This window comes from Panicum virgatum, chromosome 3N (genome assembly GCF_016808335.1).
Source record: "Panicum virgatum strain AP13 chromosome 3N, P.virgatum_v5, whole genome shotgun sequence".
NCBI lineage: Eukaryota > Viridiplantae > Streptophyta > Magnoliopsida > Poales > Poaceae > Panicum > Panicum virgatum.
In genome coordinates, this window is record NC_053147.1 from 61,389,897 (window position 1) to 61,401,874 (window position 11,978).

At 55.9% G+C, this 11,978-nt stretch overlaps 3 protein-coding genes across 3 annotated transcripts; 2 read left to right on the forward strand and 1 right to left on the reverse strand.

Moving 5' to 3' along the window:
* Positions 1–5,686: 5,686 nt before the first annotated feature.
* On the reverse strand, positions 5,687–7,434 carry LOC120663641 (putative pectinesterase 63). The gene is made up of 3 exons (XM_039942524.1): positions 6,755–7,434; positions 6,476–6,665; positions 5,687–6,389 (listed from the first exon to the last, which is right to left on the reverse strand). Exons 1-3 carry the CDS (start codon positions 7,249–7,251, stop codon positions 5,772–5,774), a joined length of 1,305 nt encoding a protein of 434 aa, XP_039798458.1. The 5' UTR covers positions 7,252–7,434; the 3' UTR covers positions 5,687–5,771.
* A 1,445-nt stretch (positions 7,435–8,879) lies between these two features.
* LOC120667974 lies at positions 8,880–9,608 on the forward strand. Its single transcript, XM_039947942.1, has 2 exons — positions 8,880–8,930; positions 9,021–9,608. The coding sequence occupies exons 1-2, from the start codon at positions 8,919–8,921 to the stop codon at positions 9,606–9,608; spliced, it is 600 nt and encodes a 199-aa protein (XP_039803876.1). The 5' UTR covers positions 8,880–8,918.
* A 1,411-nt stretch (positions 9,609–11,019) lies between these two features.
* On the forward strand, positions 11,020–11,463 carry LOC120667975. Its single transcript, XM_039947943.1, has one exon. The coding sequence runs from the start codon at positions 11,020–11,022 to the stop codon at positions 11,461–11,463; it is 444 nt and encodes a 147-aa protein (XP_039803877.1).
* The last annotated feature ends 515 nt before the right edge of the window (positions 11,464–11,978 follow it).

Here is an 11,978-nt window from a genome sequence, read left to right on the forward strand (position 1 = left end):
CTTGTTGTGCTGGGGGCGACACCCCCCAGTCCCACTTCAGCGGTCGCTCCCGGAGAACTTTGTTGGTGAATGCCGGGAGCGCGCCGCTATAATTCCGAAGGTAGAACCACCCTCGGCTCCACCCGGAGTTGTTCGTCGTCATCTTGCTCGGAATGTACAAGTTCTTCCGGGAGTGACGCACGTGGAACATCAGGCCACCAGCTCGCGCTCTTGATAAAGAGCTCGCCGCGGAACAGGTGGATCCAGAGATCCCAGTGGGCTTCGATGCCGAGGTACCCCTCGCAGACGGCGACGAAAATCGCCGCCTGCGAGATGGAGTTGGGGCTGAAGTTGTCAAGCTCCGCTCCATAACAGTCGCACAGCGCTCGCATGAACCTACTGATGGGGACGCCGAAGCCTTGCTCGTGAAGGCGCACAAAGCTCACGACGTAGCCCTGCGGGGGCTTCGGCTCGGTCTCGTCCGGGTGCGGGGAAATCCACGCCGGCACCCCCGAGTCGGGGTTCCGCGGCAGCAGCCGGTCGGCGACCAACTGCTCTAGGACCGCCACGGTGGCGGATGACCTCCCCCACGGCAAGGGCTCCTGGACATCCGACATCTCTGCGAGTTGAGGGGGGATGTAGGAGTAAAGGCTCAGGGATGGCAAAGGTGTGCTCACACTCCTTCCTCCTTTCACTCTTGGCTGCGTGCTCAGGATGCAGTGGAGGCGGAGAAGGCGAAGTGGGATGAAGGCAAATGGCCAGGTGAGCCCAACACAACCCTTCCCTCATCTTTTTTATTTACTGCGATGGGCGGGTCCACCGCCACAGCCCGAATGTACTGCGTTGAATGCGGTAGATTTCGCTGTCGCTGACGGCTGGGCCCCACGACCGCGGAGTCTCCCGTGCGCGCACGCAACAATAACTGCGGCACGATAACCGGCGGGCACGGCGCGACTGTTGTACTATCCCATCCGTCAGCCGCCGCCCACGCCGCTTCGTCTGCCCGAGGCTACCGCCTGAAAAGGCGCGCCCGCACCGCACCGCACGAATCGGGCCACGTCGCCCACCACCAGCGGAAGACCCGCACGCGTGGCTCGCGACTCTGCGTCGTTTTCGAATCAAGATGGAATATTCCTTCGGGGGTCCCTGTACCCTCGAAGGAATTGCATTCTGGGGCCTACTGATCAGGGGTTCGAAGCCTGGCCCTTCGGGGGGTTCAACAGGCGCCCCAGATCGCCAGAGACAGGGACTGCAGGGATGTGCCGTACAAGCCACCCTCGAACGCGGAGTTCGAGACATCCTACGCAGTGTTCAAGGTCAGTCGAGGGTGCCTAGAAGGGGGATCCCATCGAGGGAGAGCATCGAGCCCTCGGATCCTATCGAACGGATCCGAGGCCCGCCAAGCGAACCATCGCGAGCGCTTTATGAGACGTGTCCATGGACCATGAGCCGACCCTTATCAAACGGGGCACGGACGTCCGCTTGAACTACCCGCTAATAGCTCACCGAAGCAGCCATAGCTCGCGGCCCGGACATGGGTAGCATGGTGCGCTTCACCCCTCCTCCCTGCGGAAGGGCGACGAGGGTCGTAATCAAAGTCGAGGGTTCCCATGAACGCCTTCACATGGGCCTGGGCTCGGGGGCTCCTCGCACACCTCGGTTCAGACCGTACCCTCGAATAAGTCGACGACCGTCAATTGTGAAGCTCCACGTGTATAACCAAATCCCCTGCCGTTAACGTACGCTCCCCCGATGGTTAAGCTGAACGCCGGGTTGCTGTACCAGCACGGGGAATGCCTACGGCGGCTGAAAGAGTGCCGTTGCCGGCTGAAAAAGATATTGGACGACCACCCCGGTGAGGCAACCCGGTGGGGCAACGTTCTTAGCCCTTGGACGAGCAAAAACTCTCCTCCAAGGCCTCGGGGGCTACACCCGCGGGTGCGCTGACGCGCCCCTGTGGAGAAACTTCACACACATATTCGAGGCTTGTAACCCTCTGCACATCCCTATACCCTCGATCATACATCCCGTAAAGGAAGAAAGGGGAACTTTATTGCTCAATGCAAATAAAGATTATAAAGGGTTACCGGCGCGAAGCCATCGAAAGTTACAAACACATTGCCACCTGCGTGGCAATTTTCCCTGTCTTGGGGGAGGCGAGCGACAAAGAAAGGCGCCAAGCCCCCAGCTGACACGACAGCCAGGCTGCTAGGGATGCGAGGGACAGCCCCCGGGCCGCATGGGTCCAGTGGGATGCTCTCCTCGCAAGCTTTCTTCTAGAATCTCCTCCACCGAAGACTATGCGGGGGGTCGAGCTATCGGACAGCGCCCTCCGCACCATCTCCCCGAGAGCAACCTTGTTGCCGGGGGGGATGATGCGAAGTACAGCCGCCAGACCTGGCGCCACCGCCACGGTCAGGCGTCTCCATCCCCCTTCAGGCTAGGGGACATCGCAGGAGCAGGACCCCACGGGCCCAATGCTCTTCTGCTGATCCCACTCAAGCTGAGGGATGGTGCGCACGCCCTCTCCGGCTTTCCCCTGCCGCTCGCAAGCATTCTTCTAGCACCAAAACAAAAAAAGCCGGGCCACCCCATCTGGGGGCCAGTCACGAAAGACAAAGGAAAACATTAAGACTTAGGCAATGCTGGGAAGAAGAGCAGGGAAGTTGGAGAGGAAGAGGGAACCCCATGGCCCCTATTTATAACTGCGGCGGGCGCTGAGCTTCAAGCCTGTCGAAGGGCAAGGGCTTGGACCGCCTGTGATGACACGGCCCTCCACGAACGAAAGATGCCCTCGGTCACCGCGACGAGACGCGACCGAACGAAATAAAGCGAAGCCGAGCCCCTTGACACTACGCGGCGCAGCATCGGCTCAGGCCGACCGCCCTTGAACGGCACACCGCAAGGCGACCAGAGGGGCCGGGGCCAAGGCCCTTAGCGCGGGACAGCACGACGAAGGCGCCAGCTGCCGAGCAACAGGCGTCGTCGCCACCCTGGCCCCCCTCAGTGCGCGGACACGTACAAACAAAAGGGCGTGCACCTCGAAGTACTCCACCCGCGGGCGCACTACCCCGACCGACGTGTTGTCACATCCGCCGGGCTGGCGCTCAGGTGCGTCTGGCGGGTGCGCGGCATTGACTAATCACGTCAAGGGGAAAATCGCCGAATCACCCTTTGGCCGAATCCCTTGACTCGACCAAAGCCTCGGGGGCTACTGTCGGGTACCACGATTAGGGAAACCCTAATCGGGGTACTAAGATCGCTCTAAAACTCGAACACACGTTAAGGCAACTGGGCCCACAAAGACCCACGGACTCCCTCCGATCTGGAAGAAAGGAAAGGGCTCAAAGAAGCCAAAACACGTGGCCCACCGACACGGTGCGGCCCATCCACACTCTCCTCGGACCACGGGGTGGTTTCCGCCTCGCTCGAGGGCTCCCGTCGAGACCCCTCGACTGCGCCCCACATCTCCGTCTCGCTCGAGGATAGCGAACCTACCCTCGAGCGGGCGAATCATCTCCGCCTTGCTCGAGGGTAGCGAACCTACCCTCGATCGGATGACACATCTCCACCTCGGTCGAGGGTAGTGAACCCGCGCCTCGAGGGTGTAACACATCTCCGCAAAGGACAAACAGTCTTGCAGCTCACCCGCCTGTCGTACGGAGGCTTTAAGTGCCAACCACTCCTCCACAGTGCTCAGGACAGATGGTGTCAGACCGCCATTTCCCGCGGTGGCTGTGACCGGAGTCCCATCCGCCAACTCCGGTCACTGCTCCGCCATCCCGGGCGCTGTGGCGATACTGTGGGACCTGCGACGCGGGACGGAGCGTGCCCGGCACTGCTCCCTGCACTATTCAGCCAACTCCGGCCGTCCGGACTATACATCATCACACGTATGGCCCCGGGCCCACCTCCTGCTTGGGAGGAGGTCCGGTGTCGCCACGAGCCCCTCGAAGAGGGATGCCCGTCACTCGCAGCCGGGGTCCCGGACCTCTCCCCTCGAGGGGTCCGGGACCTCCACGCGTCTCCTGGACCTCCTAAGTGTGCATGTCAGCACTCCGTCCAGGGGGTCTGGGACCGCCGCGTGCCCCGCCGCCGCTGGAGTACGCAAGACCCTAACCCACAGGGCCCACAGAATGCCACATCTGGAGAACTGTACGCCCTATAGTAACGACCACTCCGCCTGCAGGGGTTGGCAGGACGCCGGCGCGATCTCCGCGAGACCAAGGACGATGGCCCGGACAACCGCCACGCCCGACGCCATGCCCCACAGTGTACTTCCTACAGTATCCGACCACTGCACCCCCGTGATTCGGGGGAAGACGACGACTTCCACACTCCCCTACTCATGTACCCCACCCCTCCTTGTGACTATAAAAGGAGGAGGCGGGTTTCCTTTAAAGGGGGACGTTCGGGACTTCAGCAATCACGTTCACCCACACTTACGATCATCGTCACCTCTAAGCCCTGCTGGGCACTCACTGTAACCGATTCCCCCTCTAGCAGAGACTTGGGAGCTTCCCTCCCTCTCTCGCCTCGCTTGTACCCCCTACTACAAGCGCCCCGGGTGCAAGATAATACAGTGCACTTGCACACCCCCTTTGCTGGACGTACGGCCCCGTGGCCGAAACCAGGATAAACCCGTGTGTTACTGTATTGCCTCTTGCATCATCATCTGGGACGAGGAAACACGCGGCATTTTACTAGTTGGGACCCGGACCCCCGGGTCGGGACACCGACACGCGGAGCGAGCTCTTCGACGCCGTGCGGCCCCGTTGGGTGAGCTCTGCGGTGGGGCGTGCCTCCCCGCGGAGTAAGCCCAGCGGCGGTGCGCGGCTCCTGGTGGAGGAAGCTCGGCTCGAGCGTCTTCTGCATGGGGTCGGCGGTGGCTGGGCTGGGTCCATTTGGGCCTTGTCCGGTGGTGCCTCGCGGTGCTTGAGGCCGAGCTCTGCGGCGTCGTCTCTGGTGAGAGGATTGTTTATACCTATGTTTGTAGGTTTAGCTGTTACATGTATTTATCTATGCTTAGTCCGTAGATCTACTGTTACCAAAGGGTTGGTTTACCTCTCAGTGAGCCATGTGCCGGGAGTCTTTTGTCTCCTCTGGATTTTTTCTGGTGTTGTCTATATTGGCGGTGGTTGGGGTCTGCTGCCGGTCGTTGTCTGCGTGGAGCATGATGATGGCATCATATGTGGAGGATTCATCACCGGCGATGATTTCTTCCATACTTTCTTATGTGTTGGTGGTCGAATTTTCTGTGCGCTTCTTTGCGCTGTCCATGCCCATGCAGCTAGTGTCAGCGGTGGCCTCATACCTGCTGATATGGGAGCTGGAGTCCAGAGGATTATTTTGTCCCTCCAAGGTACTTCTGATGACTGCGAGGTTGGCAGAAACTGCCTTGTGAGGTTTGTGTCCCCCTTTGCGGGTTTGCTGCTCGTCGACTGGGGTTGGACGGTGGGGCGACCGGTGTCCGATCCTGGTGACGACCAAGCGATGGCTTGCCATTTGTTAGGGCGTTCAACGGATCAAAGGCATGAGCCACTCATGGGCCTTTCAAAATTTACTGACTCTTCGGGATGCGACTGCTAGCTCCATTCTAGGTTATCTTCTCTATTGCGGGAGATGGAGAAGAACTGGATTGCGGCAACGTTGGTCGGCGATGCTGAAGTTTGCTGGGTGCTCCTTTCAAGAGCTTATATGTAAATTATCTTGTACTTTGGGGTGCCCTTTCAGGGGGCTGGATGTAAAATGTTATCAATAAAGTCCAACCCTTTTTCTCAAAAAAAAAAAAACTAGGCCAGCTTGGGCGGCGGCAGGATCCAGGAGTCGCCGTAGACGAAGTGCGTGCCGGTGAAGGGCTTGGCCTGGACGTCGTTGAGGATGAGCGACCAGCCGATGCGCTTGTGCGCGAGCGCCCCCGGGCCGGAGCACCGGTACTCGCCGTAGTAGACGCCGCTCCGCTCCGGCGCCTGGATGTTCCAGCCGTCCCAGCCCACGGGCACCACCTCCTTGCCCATGTCGGTGTAGGAGTAGACGACCCGCGACGAGTCCCCCCAGGCGCGGCCGAGGTAGATCTGGCCGGCGCCGGAGACGCGGCACCGGAGGAAGGAGAAGCCGCTCTCGATGGCGCCGGCGATGCTCTTGGTGCGCTGCTGCGCCGTCAGCACCGCCACCTGCTTGGTCACCGAGACGATGGCGCAGTCCTCGTAGAGCGACCGCCCGAAGCCGAAGATGAAGTCGACGCTGCCCTGGATGAGGCAGCCCTTGAAGTAGTGGAGGCCCTTGTGGTCGTACAGCGTGTCCTGCCCGCCGTCGATGGTGCAGTTGTAGAAGGCCGCCTTGGTCCCGAACACCCGCAGCGCCACCGCCTGCCCGCCCTTCTGCCCCGGCGCCGCCATCGGCGCGTGGTTCTGCTCGCTCGCTCATCAATTGCATGGTCATGGTGAGGCGATGCCGGATTGGATGGAATGCAGGATTGGATTACAATAATTATTACCCTGAAGACGATGCCGGAGGCCAGGAAGTAGTCGGACTCGACGGCGACGGTGGCGCTGCCGACGGTGCCGACGGGCGCGCCGTCCTTGCCGTGGGTCGCCGCCGTGTCGTTCCACATGATCACTGGCGGGTGCTTGGGGTCGCCCAGGAACGTCACGAAATGCTTCGTGTACGGGACCAGCACCTTCTCCCTGCGTTTAGTTTGTTGGTTGCGTCGTCGGAATCAAATCTCATCGCCGTTGCCGGATTTATTCTTGGCCATTGAATCAAATCAGCTTACTTGTAGGTGCCCGGGCGGATGTCGAGGATGACCCGCTTCTTGTTCTTCTCCGGGACGGCCTTCACGGCCTCGTTGATCGTCCGGAACTTGCCCTTGCCGTCGGGGCTCACCACCCACCGCACGGCCCCGGCCTCCGCCGCCGACAGCTCCGCGTCCACCGCCGACACGCCCGTGCCGTTCTTCACCTTGGCGGCGTAGATCTGCTTGTTCACGGCGTAGCTCTCCACGTTCTCGGCGATGAACTCGCCGAAGCTGCCGGGGCCGCCGGCTACGACGAAGCTGCTGGACTGCTGCCCGTTGCCGACGGCGAAGCTGGTGCTGGCCTGCTGGCCGCCGCCGGCGCCGCCGGGAGTCGTCGGCTTTTTCGCGGGGGTGTTGACGGCGAAGCTGGCTTGCTGCGGGTGGTTAGACGACGACGGCGGCGACGAAGAAGCCACCGAGACCAACGGTGCTTGAAGCAGCGCAAGAATAGCAACGGCATAACAAATGTGCTCCATGGCTGAATGCAACAAACAGATTGCGAACAGATTGATCGGGAGAGAAGACGACCTAAATTGACTAATTTTTAGCTACAGCTCTAGGCATTTCTAGAGATAATTTTTTGTTTAATTATTGAGAGAAGAATGAGGATTCTAAGCCATTTTGTATTCATAGGCTTGGAGGAAGAATGGGAGGATGCATGCAAGAGGAGCAATTCTTTTTCTGTTGGCTGGTCCTCCTTGATCCTGTGGTAGGAAAGAGCATTGCCTCACCTCTACCTACCTTATTTTTAGCATTGGGGAGAAGCTCGTGTGGACTTAGAGCAACTCCAAAATCACCTTTATCTCACCCCTAATATCTTATTTAGGGAGAGAATTGAAAAAAACAAAGTCCAACAGCTCCCCCAAACCTCTCCCAAACTATTCGCGATGCGAATCCCGTCCGACTCGCCGCACATATCTTTGCGACGCGCCTCTGCCCCCAATCGTCCCGCAGCCTCCTTTCCCGCGCGCGAGGGATCCATTCCCGCGATTTTTTTCTGGCACGCGCCACTTCGTGGGAGTCAAAAAGTTGTTCCTCGGCGGCGGCTACGGCAGCGGCGACGCAAGGGCAGCACATGGAGCCACCACGGCAACCTGCTCTTGTCCGGCATGGGCAAGTAAGGCACGTCGGCGGGATGCTTCAACGGCGCGTGCTGTCTGTCGCTGGCCAGCACCCTCAGTGGCCCGGCGACAAGCGCATCCCTCGATGGAACGGCGGCTGCAGAATTTTGGAGAGGCCCAGCGGTTGCGACTTCGATCTGCCCGGTGGTGGTGACATACGAGGTGATCTGCTAGGAAAAGGACAACCCCGTCCTCCGATTGCAGCCCTTGCCGGCAATGATTCGGACTCCCTGTCGGCGGCGCCGTACCCATCCTGCGACGACCACTCTGCTGCCTTCGAACAAGAGGCCAACGGCAATCCATTTGTCTACATAGCTTTCAGTTAACTTGCTCAAGTCTGAACCTGGCTGTCTACACAGAGTTCAGAACAATTGCAGAGTTTTAGCTAACTCCTTTAATTTGGCTGATTTGAATTCGAATTTGAACACCCTGCAATTAATGGTAACACTTATCACTGTGCTTTCTTCATGCTACCTTGTTTATACAGCATGACAAGAGTTATGCAATTAACAGTAATATCTGAAAGTGTTTTCTTCATGCTACCTTGTGACAATGCATATATGTTCGTGCTATATTTAAGCTTTTACTGAAAACTTATCACTGAGTAAATACTTATAGAAAATGGATATTATTCCAACATGATGATGGATGAAACTAATCTAGGTGATTTTGATAATTATGGCAACACCTATGCTGACCAACAGTCACAGGCAACACAAGTTGGTCCAGCAACCCCCTCCGTGAGGCCAAACCATAAGAGATCAAAGAATTTCAGTGACCACGAAGATGAGGTTTTGGTTTCAAGCTGGCTGAATATAAGCTTGGATCCAATCGTAGGCAAAGATCAAAAGGGTGGCAGGTATTGGTCTCGTATCTATAAGTACGTTCATGAACACAAGACATGCTCCTCAAAGCGTACCATTAATTCTCTCATGCACCGGTGGGAGACCATACAAAAATGTGTGAACAAGTTTTATGGATGTCTAACACGGATTGAGTTAAGACGTCAGAGTGGTACTACAATGCAAGACAAGGTACTTACTCATTTTCTGACATGGATTTGTTTCGTCTATTTTATTTTTATATCTCATAAATGAAAATCCCTTGGATGTTGCTGTGTCCAGGTTGCAGAGGCATGTGCCTTGTACAAGTCTGAAGATGAACATGGCAAAGCATTTCAGTTCATGCATTGCTGGAATAAGCTGAGAACAAAACCAAAATGGCTTGCTAAAATTGATGAATTGGCTGCTGGTAAAACATCTAACAAGAAGCAGAAGACAAGCTCTACTGCTGATCCGAGTGCAGCTTTACCAAGTGAAACAGAACCAGGTGCAGTTGAAGGCCTGGAGGCTTGTGCATTGACAAGGCCAATAGGTAAGAAGAAGGCAAAAGCAGCATTGCTGCAAGAGAAGAAAAAAAGTGTGACAGCAACCTTAGAAAATATGTGGGCACAGAAGAAAGAAACTGATGGGGAGAAAGAGCTAAAGAAAGAAGAGAGGTTCAATAAAGCATTTACTCTTGAACAGGATCGAGTTGCAAATGGAAAACTACTTCTCCAAGTGAGGAGTCAGGAGGTTGAGGTGAGGAGTCAGGAGGTCCAGGTGCAGAAAAAGAGGGATGAAGAGAGGATTATGACCATGGACCTTACTGCCATGCTAGATGATGACCTAAAGAAATACTACATGTGCTTGCGGGCTGAGATCATGAGCTGAGTACTTAAGTAGACTTCTGTTCTTCTAAATAGTATTGGTAGCTACTGTGATGTTTTTCCCATTTGGTACTATGTGATGTTGGAACTTAATTGGTATTTGAATCTTCTAAAGAGTACTAGTGGCTACTGAGATTGCCTGCAGAACCCGAAATGCTCGTTCCACGTCCTTCCTACAATCTTCTTGGGCAGCTGCAAAATATTTCTTCTTGTTACCTTGTGGTTTAGGTATGGTCTTCACAAATGTGGCCCATGAGGGATATATGCCATCAGCAAGATAATAACCCATTGTATATTCATTATTATTAATGGTATAATTCACCTCTGGAGCTTGACCTTCGGCTAGCCGTGCAAATAAAGATGACCGGTGCAAAACATTGATGTCATTGTGGGAACCTGGCATCCCAAAGAAAACATGCCAAATACAAAGATCTTTATCGGCAACAGCTTCAAGTATAATTGTAGGCTCATGCACATGCCCGGTGTACATACCTTGCCATGCTGAAGGACAATTTTTCCACCTCCAATGCATACAATCAATCGACCCAAGCATACTGGGAAAACCTCTACTCTCTCCAATTGCAAGTAATCTAGCGGTATCATCTTCATTAGGTGATCTCAAGTACTCATCTCCGAAAACCTCCACAACAGCACTGACAAACCTTCTCAGACTCTCAATAGCAGTACTTTCACCAATACGGACATAATCATCTGTAGCATCAGCTGCTACTTCATAAGTTAACATCCGAAATGCTGCAGTGATCTTTTGCAGACTAGAAAGGCCAAGTATACCGGCAGCATTTCTTTTCTGCACGAAATATTGATCGTGTTGTTCTACGGCATTCGATATGCGTACAAACAGTGTACGCCTCATTCAAAACCTGAAATTAAAAAGTAATGAGACACATATAATGGATTTATAAAAAATGATCCAAATAATTCTATTGTTTACATACCTTCGTCTAAAATAACTATGTCCGTATGTTGGATCATCTGAAAAATAATCTTGATATAACCTATGATGCCCTGCCTGTCTGTCTCGCCGAAATATTCGATGCCCTAGGACAGAACCACGATGTCTTGTTTCATCATCAGACTCATCCTCATTCATGGCCACATGAGTAACAGAGAGGAGGAAATCATCATCGTCATCATCTTTTTTTTTTGAACCCTCTCAAACTGAAAAAATTGTTGTAGTATCTGTTCGCATACATAGAGACGCACTCGAACTCGAAACACCTCCCTACATACACCAACAAACCTACAACAATACACAATCAAAACTCAAAACACATCCTTTGAGAGATCACCGAAGAGCAGAGAATTCGGTGTGCGACGTGGGACGTCACCTCCCATTGTGGCTCCATGCGTGAGAGGGTGCCTGAGATAGCACAGAGCTCGACGAAGCTGCAACCATGACGAGCTCTTCCTTCGTAGAAGAACCAGCTCCACGAGCTCATCGGCAGTGCCGAAGGAGATCACCACCGACGGGGTGGAGTTCGGGAGATCTTATTCCAAAGGGGACGCCGCCGCCACCACTCGACGCCATCACCGGAAACCGGACCCGAGGGCCGTCGCCGGACCCGAGGGCCGTCGCCGCCGCGCACGACGCCGACCACCCCCTGCAACTGCTGCACCCGAGGCCGTCACCGACGCCTCGAACACCGGCCCCATCCAGAAGCCGCACCCGACGCCTACCCCCCGTCTGCAGGAGCCGCGAGAGCCGGCCCCCCTCACCCGCAGGCGCCATGGAGGTCGCCGGCGAGGAGGGGATCCGTCCCCATGGCCTCCTGCCGGAGAGGACGCCGAGCAGAGAAGCTGAGGAGGGGCAAAAGAAGCGGCCACCTCGCCACTACTGAAGAGGAGCAAAAGAAGCGGCCACCTCGCCACTGCTGTCGCCGGGAGCCGAAACAGACAAGATCCGCATCCGCCGCCGAGGGAGCAGGAGCGACGCAGCCCGCAGACGAATCCTTCAGCGGCCATCTCGGCCTCCCGACCACCTGACTCCCCCGAATCGCCAGCGGATGAAGAACTGGATACCCAGCTCGCACCACCAACGAAGAGGAGTAGGAGTATTATTCGCCAGCGCAGTGGAAAGGCCACCAACGCCGCAGATCGAAGCTCCACCGCCGCCATTGGAGACAGTGAGCAAAACCTAGAACACTAACTATCCTAGCTAGCTACTATTCACATCCGGCCGACGAAATCCCCGGTTCCCCGACCTCACCGGCGCCGGAGAGGCAGCCGGAGAGGAGGGGGAACCGGCGGATTTGGCCCCGGAGCCGGTTCGTCAGATGATGACGATGATTAGGTCTCATAGCTAATCATCGTCATCATCTGACGATGAATCCATCACCAGTTGCATGGAAAGGCT

Excerpts from the sequence above, each read along its gene's own strand:
- LOC120663641 (XM_039942524.1), bottom strand. The coding sequence starts at position 7,251 with ATGGAGCACATTTGTTATGCCGTTGCTATTCTTGCGCTGCTTCAAGCA. Across the intron at positions 6,666-6,754 it reads ATCCGCCCGGGCACCTACAA|GGAGAAGGTGCTGGTCCCGT; the intron begins GTAAGCTGATTT and ends AACTAAACGCAG. Across the intron at positions 6,390-6,475 it reads CCTCCGGCATCGTCTTCAGG|AACCACGCGCCGATGGCGGC; the intron begins GTAATAATTATT and ends GCGAGCGAGCAG.
- LOC120667975 (XM_039947943.1), top strand. The coding sequence starts at position 11,020 with ATGACGAGCTCTTCCTTCGTAGAAGAACCAGCTCCACGAGCTCATCGG.